The sequence below is a fragment of the Bos indicus x Bos taurus genome, chromosome 14, assembly GCF_003369695.1.
Source record: "Bos indicus x Bos taurus breed Angus x Brahman F1 hybrid chromosome 14, Bos_hybrid_MaternalHap_v2.0, whole genome shotgun sequence".
NCBI classification, from domain to species: domain Eukaryota; kingdom Metazoa; phylum Chordata; class Mammalia; order Artiodactyla; family Bovidae; genus Bos; species Bos indicus x Bos taurus.
The window spans coordinates 80,973,064-80,994,255 of NC_040089.1; the positions used below are offsets into that span (position 1 = coordinate 80,973,064).

The following is a 21,192-nucleotide window of genomic DNA, read 5'->3' on the forward strand; positions in this document are numbered from 1 at the left end:
TGTCTGCTCATGATTAAAAGTTGGGTACTAATAACTGATTGGAATCTCTTACCTCATGGTAGAGTCTTGTGTTGACTTCAAGATTCACTATATAATGGGAAAGGTGGGCTTTTGCTGGAGAGCTTCTGATTTCAAGACCTTAAAGTCATTCCTGTTGAGTTGATCGGACTCTCCAGAGGTGTTTTCCAGTCTCCTGCCTTGAGCTGCCAGTTTGTGAGCAGTTTGAGGTCTCTGTAACTACAAACTTGGAGTAAGTTTTTCTACACCTCAGGTTTCTTGGCTCTCTTGAGTCTTTGCTGCTCTCCTCGGTGCTTTTTAGTTTCCAATATGTTGTTTTAAGTGTTTTTCCTCTTTACTATAATATTAGCAGAACTCAGAAAGACAGAATTAGATGAATGTGCTCAGTTCTGCATCTTAATCCCACAGCATGTGTGTCATATTTTTAAAGGGTTTTTTATAGAAATATCAAATGCCTATTTTGATGTCATTTCACAGGAAATTTATTAAAGTTTAATGAAATATAAAAGCTACCATTTATTGGTTATTTCAAGCTAATGTATAGTTCCCAAATTGTACTTTGTTCAAAATAAAGTTATTGAATAAGCACTTATAAACACTTTGTGAAGGCCTAATTATGAAACAACTCACTCTTTTCTGAGGATTATATTTTAAGGGGAAAAAAAATCTAACCATGCATGTGGACATATGTTATGTTTAAATTTTAAAGCTTAAAATTAATTTTTTTAAAAAAGACTTTTTATTTCATCCTTACAGCTTTTATTACTTTCAAACAGTAAAAAATCAGACTCCAAGGCCAAAAATATTTACATCTTGAAATCAAATCAGAATTTTTAGTATAGAAATGTTGACAGAATGTTTTATATTTTTATTTAGCTTTTTACCCTGTGAATTTTTCTCCTTTGCTAAGTTTTTTCTTACACTGTAATGTTTTGTTTTGTATTTAAGTAATGTGAATGTACGTGGTTCCATTTCATTCATCCATTTATTGAACATAGATTGTTGACTACTTGTAATGTAGCAGGCATTATGTTAGGCATTGGGGGTGCAACTGTGTGTAAAATGGTTCTCAGTCTTAGCTGTACTTTGCACTTCCCTGGAAAGCTTTTTAAAATTACAATGCCCAGGCCATATCCCAACCACTTAAAATCCAAATATGTCAGAGGTAGGACACAGTCATTAATATAAATCCTGATTAATTATCTTCAGACAAAAGGGAGCTGTTCTACAGTGGAGCCCTCTCAGAATCTGTGTGAGTTCCTACTCAGAAGTTCCTTGGGTGATTCCAGTATGCAGCCAACATTTAGAATGAGAGTCCAAAATTAAGTAAACATTACTTAATTTGCCTCATGATAAATATCATTCAAAAAATAAGTGAAGGATTTGACAATGTGTGGCAGCTTGTGTTTTCCAAAAATGTCTGCAGCAGCACTCTCAGTCCCACATGCTTTCCCGGAATCTTGCCACTTACCATCAAGGGGTAGAATCTTGTCTCCTCTCCACCTCGAACATGGGTGAGCTTATGCCTGATCTAACTAATAGAGGACAGTGGAACTGATGCTGTGTTAATGAGGCTAGATCATAAGAAGTATATAGTTTCATCCTGGCTTTCTCTCTTGGGATGCTCCCTCTTTGAAACCCAGTCTCTATGTGGTGAGAAAGTCCACGATACATGGAGAGTCCATGTCAGGCTTGTGATTGACAGCCCCAGCTAAGGTCTCAGCAGCAAACAGCCTATTCCCGTATAAATACGTGGGAGTGAACTTCAGATGCTTCTCAACCTCAGGTGTCCAGCTGAAGTTCTAACTCATTGTGAAAGAAATAATCCATCCTCACCCTGCCCTTTAGGAATTGCCTAAAGAGTCCATGGCCTAATAAATGATTATTTTCCACCACTGAATTTTGAGGTACCTTGTTATCCAGTTATGTTAATATAGTCAGTTAATCAGAGTGTATAAAGGGAAATCTCACCCAGCTTAGAAGGTGGAAAAGCCTCCCTAAGAAAGTAAAATGTAAGCCAAATATGCAAAATGGATTATAAGCCAAAATGTAAACGTTAAAATTATGAACGTCTAGGAAAAAACATGGAAGAAAATGTTTACAGCCCTGGAGTGAGCAAAGGTTTCTTAGATAGTATCTAAAACAGCATAAATCAGAAAAGGAAAAAAAAAAAAAAGGATGAGTTAGGAAACAGTAAAGATTTTTAAATGTACTCTGTTAAGAATAACATGAAAAGTCAAAACATAGTTTGGGAGAATATGTTCATCGTACCTGTACCTGACAAAGGCCTTGTAGCTAGACTATATAAAGAACTCGGACAACTTAATCCAAAGACACGTACCCAGTTTTGTGAAAAGCAGGGGGTTCAGAAGATCTGAATAGATCCAAGCACATAAGAAGATACTTAACACCATTTGTCAACAGAGGTATGCAAATTAAAGCCACAATGAAATGCTGCTACACACCTAGTAAGATGGCTAACATTAAAATGATGGACCATACCAAGTGTTAGCAGGGACAAGGAGCACCTGTAATTCCTGTGCATACGCAACTGGTAGAAATCAAAGTAAAACAGTCAAGGCGTAAAAAGCATATCTGAATTTAAATCTTTTTTTGTAAGCTTGTTTTATGAATAGTTTCATAGAGTCGACAGGTTAGATTTTGTAGAATTCAAGTGATTTAGTTGAACATTGTATTTTCTTTTTTCTTCTTTTTCAGTTAAAAGAGATGTTTCCAGGCTTTCGATTAGCCCTTCCACCAAAACGCTGGTTTAGAGATAATTACAATGCGGAGTTTTTAGAAGATAGGCAATTAGGATTACAAGCGTTTCTTCAGAATTTAGTAGCTCACAAGGACATTGCTAACTGGTATGTAACAAATTGAATAAGAGTTTATGCATTCCAATAACTGGTTTAAACTAGAGAATAAATCTAGGACCATATTTATTCAAGCACAAAAAATATAAGGTAGGAGTATAATTACTTATCCTGTCTAAAAGCAGTAACTGTGATTTTCTTGGCTTTTTTTCAGTAAGGACTTATTTGGTGTTTGATTTATATTAACACTTCCAAAAAGTGTAGCAAAGTTAGACTTTGTATGCCATATAGTCAAACCATCCACTGAGCTGTAAACTTGAGTTCAGTATTTTAGTAATAAAACAGTAGCTAATATATTGGTAGATTTTTGGTAACTATGACACTATATAATTTTGACAATATTTTTAATTCTCCAAAGTAATACAAAAATCTTGAAATCAGGTTAATTTATACAGAGAGTGAAGTAAAAATACCAGAAACTTTTAGAGAAAGGATCAATATCCTTTCTTTATTTTTTGTATCTGAATATATTTACAAGAAAATTGCTATATGATCTGATTGCATCTGGGTATCTAATCTTGGCACTTACATTATCAGATAAATTAGAACCATTTTGAAAAAAATTAGCATTTACAGCTTCCCAGGTGCATCGGTGGTAAAGAATCCACCTGCCAGTATATGAGACAGGGGTTGGATCCCTGGGTCAGGAAGATCCCCTGGAGGAGGAAATGGCAACCCACTCCAGTGTTCTTGCCTGGAGAATCTATGGACAGAGGAGCCTGGCGGGCTGCAGTCCGTGGGGCTGCAAAAGACTCAGACACAACTTCGTGACCAAACAACAGCAGAGAGCAGTTACAGTGCAGCAATAGCATGTTGTGTAGAGACCTACTTTTGGAACGATCTTCAGCATTCTTCACCCTGTTTCCTTAGTCTTTCTTTTATTTATATCACCTCACATTGCAAGACACTCGTACTATACAAACACACCTTGCTTCCTAATGTGCGCTAAGCTCAGTGACTACGTGAGACTTCTGCCACCCTCCTCACTTTCCTCTAATAAGGTAATTGCAGGCCGGACCCCTCCTCCCGTTCCCAGACTCACTGCTGCGGTTGCCTCCCTGCCGTCTCCTTCAGACGTCTCAGTGTGACCTCAAACCTAGAACAGACGTCACAGCTCATTGTCTCACTTTCCCCCAATATTCAGCTCATTGTCTACCCAAAACCCAGTCATCTGGACACATCCCTGTCTTTATACAATACAACTCAAATCTGTCAGCTTTTCTCCATCCTGCCATTGCCACTCTAGTCTAAAGGGTTGCCTCTCACTTAAATCACTCCTTTCCACCACTGTCTTCCTCATCCACTCCTATTTCTGTAGCCCACTGGAGCCACAGTGTCCTTTTGTAAGGCAATTTAAGTCATCCTTTCTGGGCCCTGACTACATGTCTGTCTTTCCAACCTTATGTTTCATTATTCCTCCCTGCCCCTGTTCTCTACATCAGACAGAATTGGTCTTGTACTTTTCACAGTCACCTGTTCCTTTTTTAATAAGCTGTTCCTAGAAAGGCATTTCACACTACTGCCCTTGCTCCCACAGCCCCAGCCTAGATGACTCTTTCAGGCTTCAAGCAGACTTCACTTCCTTAGGTTGGTCTCCTGACCAACCCCTCATCCATCACCACCACTAAAAATTAGGTCAAGTCTTTCTCATAGTATCTTCTCTGCTGGTTCTGAAAGTCAGTTCCTAATGCCTTAAGACACCCGTTGCATGTAACTAACTTCTCTCTAGGATAATACTAGCCGTATACCACCAGTCTTAAGAGAACTGAGAAAATAGTCACTCATATCATTGGCAATAGGATTTAATCCTCATGTGGAGTCCCAGTCGAAAAAGGCTGGTTGGAGCTTTACTTTAGTAGCCTTTCAGTTTGTAACTATTTCTGTGATTATTTGATTGTGTTCTCCCACCAGTCTGAAAGGTGCATACACAGGAGTAGGTCATGAGGCTCTTTGACCCACCATTCAGTGTGCAGGGCCTTTTAGCACAATGCAACAGTCCATGTCAAAAAGTCCTTGTTGAATGAGTGGCAGAACTGTTGATAGTTGTTATTATACTGTTTATAAGAAAAAGAGGGTGAAACAAATATGATCAAACTTAGCAATTGTGTGTTCTTGTCTAGGTGGTGGGCAGATGGATGCTCCCTACTTTTCTGTATTTTTTTTTAATATCTCTCCAAAGGGAAACAAACTCTAAAATCATAGAGAAAACCTTGAAGAAAATATATTTTATACCATACCATAAAAGACTTTTATCTCTAAGAAATCAACAAATCCTATCCCTTTTCTCTTACTCCTTATTCAGTAAACCTTTATATATTTGTATTGAAAATATGGCAAATTAAAATTGAATTTATTCTATGACTACATCATCTTTATTTAATGAAATATAGTATGAACCACTTGATAAACTCATGATTTATTGATTTTTTAAACATTAAAAGTGTATCTTAGTTGAGCTGTATCTTTTTTTAATTATTGGTACTAGATCTCTGTAGAGTAAACATTCAAGATCCTGTTTCTAAAACTGTCCTTAGAACAGTGATAGTGGTCTTGTTCAGTTCACAGATAGATGTTTTCAGGAAAAGAAAGATTTCTTGGTCAAGTAAGTTGGGGAAAGGTTTCCTTTGACATTCCTAGAATATTAAAGGTTCTAAAGTCTTGCACAAAAACCTATAGTGTGCCTCACGCTTACTTGCCTGTGTATTTTGGTCATATATCTGAGATACTGAAGGAATTTGGTAAGATAATTTAAGTAGAACTCTATAAATAATGTATGTGTTGTTGTTCAGTCGCTAATTCATGTCCAACTCTTTGCAACTCCATGGAAATAAGATAAGTGTAGAAACCTTATGTTTGTTCTAGGGTACTGTCTTTTTCGTGAGTGATGAGTAGCATTTTTTATTTCACATTTTAAGCAGTTTTTTAATTAGTATTTAAAACATGACTTGGCAGAGGGAAGAGTTATTAATCTATATTTTAGGAATTTGTCCCTTTTCATACTAAGAAGGGTATAACAGAAATTGAGGATCTATTTACTAATCTTAATTCCTTTGAAGACTAGGCTTCTCTTCTAACAAAATAAGGGAGATTATAAACTTCTACTTGACATGATACAGATGGTGAAAGTAAAAGGAATTCAGAGAAGGGGAAGATCAGTCCTGTTTGCAGTGAACCAAACAGCACTGCAAGTAGGGAGTGGGGTTTGAGAACCGTGAATGATAGATTAAGATTACAGGTCCGTCTATGAATTTCTTCTAAGGGAGGAAGAGGGAAAAGACAGAATCCCAACTCTTCTTTATACAAACATGAAATTGCATATTTAAGAATCACTATTTAAAGTGTCAGTTAGTTTACATTACCTATTGGTACGCCTGTTAGCATCCTGTTACAGTTGGAATGGCAGCACAGAAAGTTACTGTCTTTATATGGCCAAATAATTATTTGAGATTAATTCTTTATGCGGTTCTTTCACTTTGCTTTTTGATTCCTTAGCACCTCACAACGCAGTTGAGATCCAAGGGATGTTAAGAATTGTTGGTTTAAGTGTTTTAAGAGAATATTTTCAGATACACTTAGAGAATACAGAATAAAACAAAAATGTTAATATTTTCCTGATAAAATCTTTGGTTTTGTTTGTTCAATAAATGTTTATTTAGGTCTTTTATGGTATATAAAGTATTGCAGCTACACAAAGGTTCATTAGATGCTAATCCTTTATTTAAGAAAACTAAATAGGAAGAAAAAAGACACACCAAAAAACTAAAAGTTGGATATCTGTCTTTTTCAGAAGGGGAAGAAAAGAGAAAAATTTTAACTGGAGGAGTTAGAGGAGGCTTCCTAGATGGTGGTCTTTAAGCTGGGTTTTGAAGAATTACTGATATTTAAACTGACAGAGAGAAAGTAAAGAAGGACTTACCAAATGAAAAGGAATACTACATCAAAATGCAGAAGCAAGCAGGCACAGTCCTGTACCCGAAACAGCATCTAATTTAGCTTGTCAAATGTGTAAAGATGGATGGAGGGGGAAGGTCTCTCATAGCTGTATAATTAAAATATAGCTATTGTTTTATCCTAGCTTCTGCTATTTTGAAATAATTACATCATTTAATCAGCACAGCAAATATCTTACTACTCCATGTTTTCAGAATTACTACACATATATCCTGATTACCATATTTTTCTTCTTAATGCTTTAAAATGCAAGAATTAAAATTATATATATTTTCCTTATATTACCATTCATCTACAAGAGGTTCAGTGCCAGAATTCAGTGTTTTAAACTCTACATCTATTTTAAAAGAAAAAAGTCCAGGTATATCTGGATTAACAGAAGCTCATTATTTAAAACAAATACTATCCAAACATTTTACATGAGGAATCAATTGAAAGAAATGAGACTCTTTACCCTTTGAAAAGAAAACTTACTTGGAGAGACATGGTAACCATATTCAGGTGTTTGAAAGTCTTGTGATGGGGAAAAGAATTAATCAAATGAGGACTTCCCTGGTGGCTCAGTGGTAAAGAATCCTCCTGCCAGTGCAGGAGACACAGGTTCAATTCCTGATCCGGGAAGATCCCACACGCCTCGGGGCAACTAAGTCCAGGGACTGCAGCTAGTGAGCCTGTGCCCTGGAGCCTGGGAGCTGCAACCGCTGAAGCCCACCTGCCCCAGAGCCAGTGCTCCACAAGAGAGACCCCCACACCCAGAGTAGCCCCTACTCTCCACAGCTAAATACCACGCAGCAGGGAAGACCAATCACAGACAAAAATGAGTAAATAAATAAACATTCAGAAAAGAATTAATCAAATGATAGTTAGCTCTAAAGCCAGGCTTCTCCACTGTCAGGCACATCATGTTCAAACACAGATTCTGAATTAGCAAGGTCTGGAGTGGAGATGCAGTGTTTCTAACCAGTTTCCCAGTGATGCCGATGCCGCTGGCCTTGGACCTCATTTTGAATAGCAAGACAAACATGTAAAACTCAGAATAAATGAGAAGTTAGAGGAAGCCCCCAGTAAACTCAGATAAAAAAGTTACATGTCCTTTCAAGCTGTCTGGTATAGAAATGTGTTCTGCCTTTTGAGTAAGTGAGTTTACCTTAAGTATTAGAAGAGACTAGGCTAGGTAACTACCAGTGGTATTAAAGAGGGAATTATTACATGGGATATATTGAATTAATGACTTCTTAGGTGTCTCTTCTAGTTGTAAAAGTCAATAAATTATAATTTTTGAGCAAGAACATCTAAAGTAACTTTTTTATACATTTTCATATCTTCTCATGTGTCTAAGTTTTTATATATAAAGAGACTGTCACGAGAGGTTGAGTTAACCTTAGTGTTTTTATAAAATGAAGGAATTCAGTTATATAAGCAATAGCTTATATAATGCTAGCTCATGAGAATGAACACGTTATTGCTAAGGTTGGTTGGGTGATTTTTACACAAAATATTAGTTTGGTAGACATTTAATTATGGACAGTTTTCCTTTTAATGCATTAAAGCTAAATATGTTGTATTCAGATACATGTAAACTCTTACCTAATTGGGTCTCAAAGATCTTACGCAAAATTCCGTTTCCTGAGCCTGGCAGTGAAATAATTTTAAGCAATTACTTAACTGATTTTAATCAGTGTCTCCAATTAGAAAATGAAGTAATTAGACTAAATGTTCTCTGAAAATATCCCCTTTGAGCTCTAAGTTTCTTACTCTTTTTGTTGTGCTTCTTTATAAATCTTGAAGTCATACCATCAGAAGCAACCAAATTCTAACCTTCTTTTAACTCTTAAGACTTTTGGTCTTACATTTTGCTGTCTAAGCTTACTTTCACATGAAAGGAGGAATATCTGTTGAAAACTAAAATCCATCTCAAATTTGAGAGTTCTGCTGTATTATTTATATACAGCAGTGGATAGAAGTTTGTTCTGATGCTCTTAAGAGTTTCATTCCTTTTTTTTTTTTCCTAATTGCATGGCTCTTACAAACAAATTCATTATTTTTGAACACTAACTCTGTGCTGTGCTAATTAATTGGTTCAGATTCTGTACAGTCCTGAAACTTGTCATCTACTTTTTGGTGAAGCAGAAGACTGCTTGGTTAAATAGATAATGCTAATAAGACTGTGTGGAAGTCCTGTGAAAGGGATGTCTTCAAGGTGGTGTCATAATGCATGTAAGAGCACTGGGCCTGGTAGCGTGTGGAGGAGAGGGTGGACCAGGATAATAACGGCAGGCGTGAGACGACACCATTTCTGAAGTGTCAAATAAGGAAGGCCGTTAAAGTCTGAATGTGCGCAGGTACTTTATGCCAACGCCAAGACCTCAGCTTTGTTCCCTCTTGTTAGAGGACGCACAGATGGGTTTCAAGGTGGGTTTGACATAAAACATTTGTTCTGGAAGCATTTCATGTTAGAAGGAATAAAACTGAAGGTCGGGACACAAATGAGCTGAAAGAAACCAGGTGAGACATAATCAAGGTGTAAACCAGGCCCACACATCCGCCACAGGAACGGAAGCATGAGCCCTTCAGCCCCACACCCACCAGCCCAGCTCCTGCACGGCAGCCCTCACCGCCACCAGCCTTGAGAGTCCCTGTCCTCAGGGCTACAGTCAATGTCAAATTTTGTTATTTTCTTTTTACTAGTTGAGAATACTGAAGAGAAGTAGTAACTTATAAAACATTTCTATCTGAAATCCCTCATTAATTTTTTCATGCAGCGACTTTTTGTGCTTAATTTGGTTTTGACAATTAGTATCTAGTATTTTAGTACATTTTTTACCTAGCTCTTTATTGACCTTTTAATGAATTGTAGGCATTAGTTTTAGCTTTTTTTAATATAAATTTTGAGATAAAGAGCATATTTAGCTTTAAATTACTGGTCTGTTAGAAAACTGGGATGTAAACAAATACATACCCATGAAAGAAAAAAAGATACATTATGAAATACAAGGTGAAGATTCACTGAGTGAAATAGTTTTTTAAGAAATTTGAAAATTACAGTGAAACTCTTCTAAAGGAAACTTTTTCAGGAGACTCAAAGGAAGAGTCTAAGTTACAGGACAAATTTGCTCTGATAAAAAGAATGCTGAGGGATACCATCTCTGGTTTCCTTATCGTTGGGCACATTAAGTCAACAATTGATCACAATTTTAAAATAGGGATTTCCCAACCACTCTTTAACTCTAGGTACTAAAGAGAGCAGAAAGGTGGTCTTTTCTTACCTTTCAATTCCAGATTATTGGATTTTCTCTTAGATAGATTTCCCTCCTATCCTGATATTACCTTTATTATCAAGGTCAAATGAAAAGTATTAAGCATTGAATACAGAAGAGAGATTAGGGGTTATATTGAACTTATCAGTGAACAAGTAAATAAAACTTGTTTAAAAGAATTAACTTTTATTTAGTCCATAGGTCATTTAATAATATAGACCCTTTGGTACTTATACTTTATTTGAATTTACTTGATTTGTTTATAAATTATACATTGATAATGTATAAGAAATCACTGAGCAGGCCATGGCACATATAGGCAATCAAATGTTTATCAAATGTAAGTAAAGTTCTCCAGTCAGTGATTCTCAAGAAGGGGTAAGAGCTTGATTTTCTAGACAGGAAAAACATATCAGAATTTTTGATAAAGCAATTGTTTTCTCAAACACTACTCTCTGTCAGACATTCTTATCTGCCCCTTTTCTTGGATAAGCAAGAAAGCTTGAGAGTATTAACTTTCTTCCTCCATCAAGTGAGTCCTGTTGAAACAGAAGAAATGTATTGAACCCTTTAAGTGTTTTGTAAATTACAGTTGTGATGCCAGTTTTAAATTTCATTCTTATGCCACAGATTAAACAAAGTGGGACATAGAATATAACCTTAGAATTATAGTGGAAAAAAAATTAGAGAATCCATTGGACTTCATTTGAGTAGAACTCCTGTTTAGTCGCTAAGTCATGTCCAGCTGTTTGCAACCCCATGGACTGTAGCCCACCAGGCTCCTCTGTCCAGGGGATTTCCCAGGCAAGAATACTGGAGTGGATTGTCATTTCCTTCTCCAGGGGATCTTCCTGACCACCTCCTGTATTGCAGCTGAGTTCTTTATTGCTGAGCCACTGAGGAAGCCCAGTCATACTTTTTGAGTATCCACATTTTTAACACACACACAGAGCTGTCTCTAAATCCCAAATTACTTTTTAGAAAGAGGAATGTCATATAACAAGTTCAGTTTTTACCTTCTTAACCTGTTTCTGATCATTGAAAAGTATAAATATAACTATCATTTCATTATTTTGAAATTTTTGGTAATTCATAAATGGGATGATCAGAATTCTTTTTCTTGAACTCTCTAGAGAAAATACTTAAGTAAATTAATATAATAAACATAATTGCAAGAAAAATCTTTAATTTGTAATTACTTTAGAATCATCTCCTAAAGAGGGAACAATGGTGTATAAATTAGAAATTGTATTTCTTCATAACAAGATAATGGCTTTTTTAGACTAGTTCAAATAAACATTTCTCTGAATGCTATGCCTGTTCACCATTTAAGTTGCTCTCTTGTACTGTTATTCAGATTTATGTTTTATGTCATATAAACTATGTAACAAATTCAGAATGTCTGTTTATGTTCGTAGGACCTTAGAAATAACCTAAAATCTTTGTATCTTCTATAGATTTTATATTTGTATTTTGTTACCTGTGTGAAAACACATAAGCCATCTTGCTTATTTTCTTGCTTATCAGAACCAACTTACTTAAAACACCGTAGCTTCGGAATGACTTTTGCTTTCTGCTGTCTTTTGTAAACGTATTTGTACCCCAGCTTTTTTTTTTTTTTTTTTCTATGAAAGCCTTGCAGTGAGAGACTTTCTTTGTCTGGATGATCCACCAGGTCCATTTGATAGCTTAGAAGAAAGCAGGGTAAGTGCTGTATTATATATCACATGAAAAGAGGAACAAATAATACCATACAATAACTTCATTGTTTCTTGAATGGAATAGCAAACAGCAAAATTATAATTTCAGACTGGTAGTTTTGCACAGAAAGCTTTTAATGTTTGAGTCAAAGCTTTCTTTCACTGAAGTACATGGACCTAATTCAGTAAAAAAGTAAAATTTCATACATATCATATAGTCAGTGAAGCTCGAAAATTAAATCCTACATTTATTCTCTGTGTTTTTACCATTTCAGAAAACAAAAAGAAAACTACTTGGAAATTTATTTTACATTCAAAAGCAATATGTGTATGTTGAATTTTCTTCCATCCAAGTATCAAAGTAAGGAAACTGCATTTAAAATCAAATTTAAAAAACCAATCTCCAGAAGTTGAAGTTACTATCTTGTTATCAGTTCAGCTCAAGCTTGATGCTACTCAAATTACGCTAATTGACGTTTAGAGTGGCCTATTTCTTGAAGAAATTGGCTAGATTCACAGATTTGGTAATAATAGATTAGCTAGGATTTTATGCAAGTTTTTCCCTAAATGTTTAATGATTTTCAAGTGGAACAGATTTAATTGTTAATGTTTTCAGTTAAACTGAGTCAGTTTTTTGTGTTAGAAGCATGCCATAGCTTTTTTTAAAAACAGCTTTATTGAAGTAAAATTTTCATCCATAAAATTTGTTATTTGCTATTTCATTGTAAATGTACAATTTAATAACTTTTAGTAAATCTTTAGAGCTGTGCCTTCATTAACATACTCCAATTTTAGAAATTTCCACGACCTCAAAAAAAATTCTACAAGCCATTTTGCCATCATTCCTCAGTGCCAGCCTCAGATGACTACTGTTCTGCTGTCAGTCTCTGCGAATATCTTTTCTGGTTATTTCGTATAGATAGAATCATATCGTGTGTATATAGTGCTTCCCCAGTGGCTCAGCAGTAAAGAATCTGCTTGCAATGCAGGAGACACAGGTTCGATCCCTGAATGGGGAAGATCCCCTGGAGGAGGGCATAGCAACCCATTCCAGTATTCTTGCTTGGAGAATCCCATGGACAGAGGAGCCTGGCAGCCACAGTCCACAGGGTTGCAAAGAACTGGACACTACTGATCGCACAGAGTCGGACACGACTAAAGCGACTTAGCAGCAGCAATAGCAAAGCAACTTAGCACACACGTGTGTATATAAATATATATCAGTTCAGTTCAGTCACTCAGTCATGTCCGACTCTGCGACCCCATGGACTGCAGCACACCAGGCTTCCCTGTCCATCACCAGCTCACATGCTTGTAAATGTATATGTGTCTATATAAATACATAATACCATATGTACAATATGCATAGCATATAAAAAAACAGATGCAAAGATTTTATATAAAATCTTTGCATTTTTTTTTAAATTTAACATGTTTCTGAGCATCATCCATGTTATGCATGCTAATAATGTGCTCAGTCATGTCAGACTCTTTGTGACCCCATGGACTGTAGCCCCCCAGGCTCCTCTGTCCATGAAATTTTTCAGGCAGAAATACTGCAGTGGGTTGCCATTTTCTACTCCAGGGATCTTCCCAACCCAGGGATTGAACCCAGGTCTCTTGCATCTCCTGCACTGGCAGGCAGATTCTTTACCACTGGGAAGTGCCACCAGCGAAGCCCATCCGTGTTACAGTCTCTCAGTGTTTCATTACTTTTTATTATTGAAGGGTTTTCCGTTGTATACATAAACCACATTTTGCTTATCCAGTCACCAGCTGAGGGATAGTTGGATTATTTCCAGATTTGTACTATTACGAATAATGCAGCTATGAACAATTTCAAGAAGACTTTCTGTGGACAGATGTCTTCTTTTCTCTTAGGTTGGTTCCTGAGAGTAGAATGTCTGGTTATATGACAAATCATGTTTGCCATGTAACCAGACATTTATGTTAACTTTAAGAAGCAGAATTTTCTCAGGTGGCTACACCATTTTACATTCCCACTTGTCATGTGTGAGAGTTCCAGTTTCTCCACATTCTCACAGGCATTAGATGTTGTCTGTCTTTTGGATTATAGCCTTTCTTGTAGATATGTCATGGTATTTCATTAAACTTGGAATTTTATTTCTGTAACGGTTTTCATGTTAATTGCTTTTTCATGTGCTTTTTATGCCATTTGTATGTTTTCCTTGATGAAGCTTTTTGCTTATTTTTTTAGTTGGATTGTTTGTCTTACTGAGTTGTAAGAATTCTTTAGATACAAGTCCTTTATCAAATATGTTTTGCATATATTTTCTCATAGTCTATGTGTGTCTTTTTATCTTCTTAATGGTATATTTTGAGGTACTAATGTTTTTAATTATTAAGATATTCATTTTATCACTTTTCTATTTTGGCTTATGCTTTTGGTATTGTATCACAAGAACTCTGCCTAACATATGACCACAAGTATTCTTTCCTATTTTTTTTCTAGAAGCTTTATAGTTTTAACTCTTACATCCATCCGGAGCTAATTTTGTATAAGGTGTGAAATAATGATCTTGAGTTTCTATAAATATTTACTTGTCAGTGCCCTGTGTTGAGTTATGTTGGCACCTTTATCAAAAGTCAAGTGAATGTGAAAGAACAGGGTTCACTTCTGGACGGTCTTCTTTCATTGACCTCATTAATTATCCTTATGCTGCCAGTACTGCACAGTAGAAATGAGTAAATGACAAACACATACGAGATGTTAATGAGACAGCAGGGGAGGAGGAGAAGAGGGGAGTGGAAAAGACTGGGCTACCTGGGTCATACAAAGCAGTGAAATGCCATGATCTAAGGCCTGCCTGGTGGATTTGGTGGTTAGGGATTAGGAGGTAGAGCAGATGTTCCCTTGGATTCTAACCTACTGTTGGTCCATCCAGTTGAAGAGGACCAATAGGCATATGAATGACAACTGTGTACTCAGGAAAGGTCTGGGCTGGAGATTAGCAGGGAAAAAAAAAATTGATAGCAAATAGTATAGGTTATAGTTGAAGTGGTAACAGTAATTGCCCAAGGATGTCATATAGAGCAAGAGAATATATAATCAAGGACAAAACTGTGAATGCCCACATGCAAAGAACGAGTAGAAATCTCGCTGTAAAGTTAGGGGAACCACGGAGTTTCACAGATGCCTTTTTTTTTTTTTTTTACTTTTTAAGTATAGTGACATGCGGTGTAGTTGAGAAAACCAGCATTTTGGATTTGACAATTAGAAGTCATTATTAGCATTTGCCTTGGCACAGCTAGTATAGAAAAGAGAGTAAGACTCTTAGTGAATTTGGCCATAGGTAGGGATGGGAGGGAGGAGGTAAATTTGGAGGATAAAAAATTTCATCCAAAGGATTCTGGGAGGGTAGCATTTTTTTTCTGGGATGGGCATAAAGATCATCTGCTGGGCTTGGGATAACCAGGAGTAACATACTGTAGGAAGTTTGCAGGAATGAAGAATTCAGTCACACGGGAGACAGGGAATGATAGATAACAAGAGATCATTCAAAGAATTGATCAGCAATACTGAAAACCTAAGTGCGTAAGTGACCCAGATTTTTTTCATGACATCATTCTGTCAGTATGATTTTAATTTTTATTTCAGTACTTTAGCTTCCTGGTATAAAGGATAAAATGTCCTTGCATGAATATAGTGAAAGGAGAAGTAAGGGGAAATAATATTGAAGGTACTATGATGGAAATTCTGATTATCGGATATGTCTTCTGAGCTAACACAAATGGGATCAATAACCAGTTTGTTTCCATTTTGTTTTTTAAGTATAATCATCTTAGAGTGGGCAAAAGCAGACTGAGTAGAATAGAAACTAAAACAGTGGTTATTGGTAATTTTTTCCAAGTTGTACACTGGAGACATATCACATATTCATTTCTGGCACCCTGACTTACTATTTAATAATTCTCAGGAAAAGGGACTTGTATTTATTTATGATTTCCCCAGTAAGTGAGAGCTAAGGTAGCAGAAACCTAAAAAGATGAGAGTGGAGAACAAAGCACCTGGGTTGTATCCATATTATTTTGATTATCTGAGTTCTTGAACTCTTCAGTTACACTCTTCAGAAGTGTACTGCATAAGTAGTTCATGTTATTCTCATTCTGCATGTGGTTTTTATTTGCTGTTTGTTTTTAAGGCTTTCTGTGAAACTTTAGAAGAGACAAACTACCGTTTTCAAAAAGAACTACTTGAAAAACAAAAAGAGTTGGAATCACTGAAGAAACTGCTCAGTGAGAAGCAACTTCTTATAGACACTCTAGAAAACAGAATCAGGTATGTGCTGTGGACTGCATTTTCAGTCCACCAAGTTCAGCTCAGTACTCTGGACTAAATACCTTTTGTCCATTAATATAATTTAGGAAATTTCTGACTCCAGAAGTCTTAGGCTCACGGTGTACATCCTCATAGATGGGGAAAACTGTTGTCTGATTATTTATTTAGAAGGCTGAAAATTTGAAGGATAGGAAATACTGGGAAAATAAGGCTGTAGCTGTTCACCAAGGCAAACATTATCTATTTTAACCTATTTAAATGATATGTTTGTTTCTAGTCATTTATACCAACTCTTCACATATTGAAACTTCTAATTTGCCCTCTTGTCAGCATATATCAAATTGATGTTAAAATCATTTTAAACTAATCATAAGTACTGATTTCACTATTGACACTTAGAGTCAACAGTTTATTAAGTATATGACTCCACTTAGAGCAGCTAAAAGCTGCTAAAGCTACATGCATCGACAACAATAAATATATACCTATTTTACTCATAAAAAACAACTTGTCACTGTACTTTACCTCTAGGACATTATCTCTGAAACCTGAAGAATCACTGCTCACGTCAGGAACAGAAGGCAGACAGACCCTGAAGGTGGAGCCCTCTGCGCTTGAGGTTGATCAGGGTGTCCTGGATGAAGAATCTAGGTATATAATGTTTGGTTTACTGTAGCCTAATCATCTGAGTAATTGGGGGGAAATAGTCATGCTCTATGGGGTCTTTTTTTATGAATTCAGTATCACTGTATCATGAATCTGATGAGCAAACACAGGGAGACTCTACATATTCTAGGCTGTCCCTAAAAGTGAATCTTTGGCATCCAGGCTATACAATTTATTACACTTATTTTGAAGATATGTCTGAATTAACAGGGGTGTGACTCGATTAATTCATTGATTTTGTAACCTTGACAAGTCACTTTAATCTCTCTCAGTGTCAGGCTTTTCCGTGCAAAAAGTGGGGCACTGTGATAGAATCCAGCTTGTCTACATAATAGGAATCATGAATAGTATATTTGAACACAGAATTTTTATTGCATGTAAATCCAAGGTCATCATTAATACTTCAGTGATGGTCGTTAAGCTTATAACCATGAGAACAAATTTTATGTTGGTAAAGGTCATTACAAACTAGATTTTTATTGAAAAATAATAGGTCAGAAAGCTGAAAGAGTTAAAAATACATCCCCAAAGGTGTTATCTGGCAATGATAACTTTATTAAATTTCTGATTGAATATTTAGATATTCTTTTTTATTGAGTATTTTTCCATTTAATATTCTCTACAGGAGGTAAAAAAAATTATAAGGTAATAAGTGAAGAAGTGTGCATCTGGTCTCTTCATTGTGTTTCTTTTTTTGCAGGGCTGATAATAAGCAATACTCAAGTTTTAGTGAACCTAAAAATTCCATATCAGACATAGAAGTAGCAGAAGTGGCGTATAATGCAGAAGACTAACGCAGCTCCAGCAGTCCCTTCCATTTTTACGTTCCTGTGAATTTAGAATAGAGTGACAAATATTTAAAAAGAAAAAAAAAGAGACTGAAGCATCTACATTAAACAGCCAGATTGCACATGTATAAAGTTTACATAAAGGAAAATTTAAGTTATTGGTGTAGGAAATATATTCACGGTTGCTTTAAATTGTCTTTTAGACAAACTTTGTATTTAATACACTAAAAACAATCTAGTTAAGAGTTCTGTCATCAAGGCCCACATCCTTAAATACTGTACATAAATTATTTTGGTATTTTGCCAATATATTGATCCAGACTAACATGGGTGAGCACACTGTGTGTGTATGTGTTTAAATCACCAGTTGTATTAGTTCAGTGCACATAAATTGCATGTTGCTGTCTGTTGAATATATACTTCCTTGTGTCTCTGACCTGATATATTTTTATTAATGGTTTAAATGAGTGGTAAAGATGAGTTTAAATATTGATGTGTTTATTATCTCTAAATGAAAGTTGCTTATTTGGAATGTTACTATTTACAAGAAGAAAACTTTCTAGTACCAAAGCAAAACTCTGAAAGAGCTGTAATAACATAGCTAAAGTGATAAAGTAGCTTTGATTTGAAAAGCAAATCCATTAATATCCAAATACTATAATAAGTGTACCAGTGTATTATATGTTACACTTATTTATTTTCCATGTAATCTTTATCTTAAGTCTCTACCTATAGAATCAATGGGTTTGCCTTTTTCAGAATACTACCTCTTTTAGCTAATCAGGGCATACTCTTTTGAAAATACAGATTCTAAGCAAATAGGCAGTCATACAAAAAAAGAGAGAAAAAGCCATATATCCTGCAGAGTTCCTATGTCAGCTCCTGGCATTGCGTTTTTATTTCTGTATATGTAAACATGATGCTATAATGTCTTGATGCTGATTTTCTTCTTAATATATTTAGCTAAGTGATGCACTTTATGATAATTAAACTCCTTTGTGCCAAGTTTAATGGGTGAATTTCTTTAGTAAGTGGAGTTAGGAAAAAGAATTATATACTGCCTTCACTATTTCACCTTTTACAAAAGTCACCTAGAGTCCTGTGAGTCTGCTTTATGAAAAAGATATTTATTTCAGCTTTGCATATAGTTGTCAAAAGTGCCTTGTTTCATTTTATAGTATGAAGTTACTCATTTTAGTTTTTATTTCTACTGTTTTGCATATTGCTCTTAATAAGCATGGTAATAATTCTAGCATTTTGAAATTCCAGTTGGTATATTGAACTGCATATGCTTTCTAAAAAGTGAAGGAAACTTATTGGGGAATTAGAATAACAATCTCCATTTTTTCCCTCCTCTAAAATTAATCAGTGTCTTGATGTACAGCATATTAAGATGCGGTTGTTTAAAATTCTACTGACATAGATAAACAGATACAATGGCTGTTGTTAGTCTTTGACCTGAAAAGGAGACTGCTTTTCACCAAAGTACCAAAACTTTTTTAAAGTTTTCATCAAAATGGACAGGTATGCTTTATCTCAGAATATTTTTGACAAATTGTATTAGAAATATGTTTGCTATCCTGGGAAACAGAAAGAGTATAATAAAATGGTCTACTTGTTCATTTCAAAATGTTTAAAAAGGCTTAAAGAGAACAATCATTTAAATTAATATCGTTTTCAGTCTAATAAAACACGATAATAAATTTCAAGTATTATAGTGCTACATGTATGTCTGTTTTAAAATGAACCATACACTTTCAAAATCTGGCCTTTCAGAAGATTGTATTTAAAACTTAAATGGGTGAAGAAAAACTCTTGTTAATTAGGGAAATCACTATTATTTATATATATTTAGAATTTAATTTTTTTACTTTTATAATGCATTTTATTCCCAGTATTATATTCATTTAATAAATTATTTTTTCAGTAAATATTAGCTGTCTTGTCAGATCGTGAATGCCATTTTTCCCCTCCAGTTTCTGTGTTCTTGTTGTCCCTACAATTTTTGTAAATCAAATTGTAGGTATTTGCATTCCTCTTCTTCGCCACCTCCAAAATAAGAGATGGGGGAGCTTGTTTTCTCAGCTCCCCTTGCAGCCAGGTTTGAGTCTGTGACATATATAGTCAGTGACACATGTGGACGTTCGCTGGTAGCTGCGTCTGCTGCATTTCACAGAAGGGGACTGAGTCTGAGATTTTCTTTTTAAGTTTATACTTTATATTACTGGTCATTTTAAGTATCTGTGAATAGGTGCAGTGCACTTCAAATGTAACCAATATTAATAAAAAATTTGAACATAACTGAAACAGAAAACATTCTATGAATGGTTTTTTAACCTTTTGAAAATTAAGTCCATGTATAAGAAACACAACCATAAAATTCAGCATTTAGAATGTGTTCTTCTATCTACTAAACTTAGATTAGCCATTTAAAGCACATTCATTTAGAAAACCATGGTCGGGGACATCCCCAGTGGCTACAACTCCACACTCCAGTGCTGGGTCCTGGGTTCAGTCCCTGGTGAGGGAGCTAGCTCCCACACGCCACCACTAAGAACCCACGTGCCGCAACTAAAAGGCCCCGCCCGCCACAACTGAGACCATCACAGCAAATCAGTAACGACTATTTTTTTTTAATCAACAAATGTTTATTTAAAGGAAGAAAACACGGTCCTGAGAGAAATCATGTAGTTTACTACACATGTCTGTGAGATTAGAAGGGAGCAGTGGCCTTAGGTCCAAGAATAATTAGTCTGGTTTTGAAATGGGTTTTTATTACTTCCAGTGATATTAAAACAAGTTTGTGTTCCCAACTAGTAAAGAAAGGAATCAATTTTCTGGCAGATTTTCAAAGAGCTACATACTTGGTCCACATTTTGATTCTTCATAAAAGTAGTTTTGTTCTGTTGCTGTTTGTTTCGACACTGTTGGCTTGTACTGGCAAAAACGGTCACCAAAACTTACATTTTCAATACATGTGTGTTTAAAACTGATGTCTTCTCTGTCACGTTGTGTACCGTTTATGAGAACTCATGGGAGAGAATTCTCTTAGGTCTCAGTTCCAGTAAAACCTGTGCTTCTAAACAAGTGATTTGTTTTTATCTTAAAGACTATGTTACTGTCTTGTTTTGTCTTCTGGGCAGCTCTAAGCCAAATTGTGGTTCACCTATAGCTACTGTATAGAAGCTTATGAGTTACGCTTTTGTGTAGTGAATATGACTTTATTTTTCTCTCATTTTCTCTTAACTCCAGTTTTCTTCACTATTTAACTTATTCAATTAGAGCAGATGTATTTTTGTTCCAGTAAAGTCTCAGATCTGAATATTTTAGACTACGTTAGATAAGAACTTGCCGTAGCCTGCACTGAAGCAATTACTGCACCCTTAAGTGATACCAGTAACTATACAAATTACTTTAAATGGTGCCTTTAAGTAAAATCGGTAAACATGAGTGCAAATTTAGACATGCTGTCTGTTGGTAGCTGTTGGTAGCTTCTTGGCCAGAGCACAATATTAATAAACTCAAGTTATGGTTTTAACTGTTGCCTCAAATTAGAACAGATGCTACTTACCATTTTGATATTTATCACTGACAGAACAGTGATAAATATCAGAAAGTGACAAAAGTGATCTTCTC

The 21,192-nt window shown here is 35.5% G+C and overlaps 1 protein-coding gene across 4 annotated transcripts in view; it reads left to right on the plus strand.

The window, feature by feature from the left end:
* SNX16 (sorting nexin 16) overlaps nucleotides 1-20,549 on the plus strand; it is a 37,891-nt gene extending 17,342 nt beyond the window's left edge. For all 4 annotated transcript variants that reach the window (XM_027561660.1, XM_027561657.1, XM_027561658.1 and 1 more), the window contains 5 exons: nucleotides 2,737-2,885; nucleotides 11,737-11,806; nucleotides 15,966-16,102; nucleotides 16,634-16,753; nucleotides 17,469-20,549. In XM_027561660.1, the coding sequence (XP_027417461.1) occupies nucleotides 2,737-2,885; nucleotides 11,737-11,806; nucleotides 15,966-16,102; nucleotides 16,634-16,753; nucleotides 17,469-17,562 (570 nt within the window). In that variant the 3' untranslated portion in view covers nucleotides 17,563-20,549. The remainder of the gene's footprint in view (nucleotides 1-2,736; nucleotides 2,886-11,736; nucleotides 11,807-15,965; nucleotides 16,103-16,633; nucleotides 16,754-17,468) is intronic.
* Nucleotides 20,550-21,192: the final 643 nt, after the last annotated feature.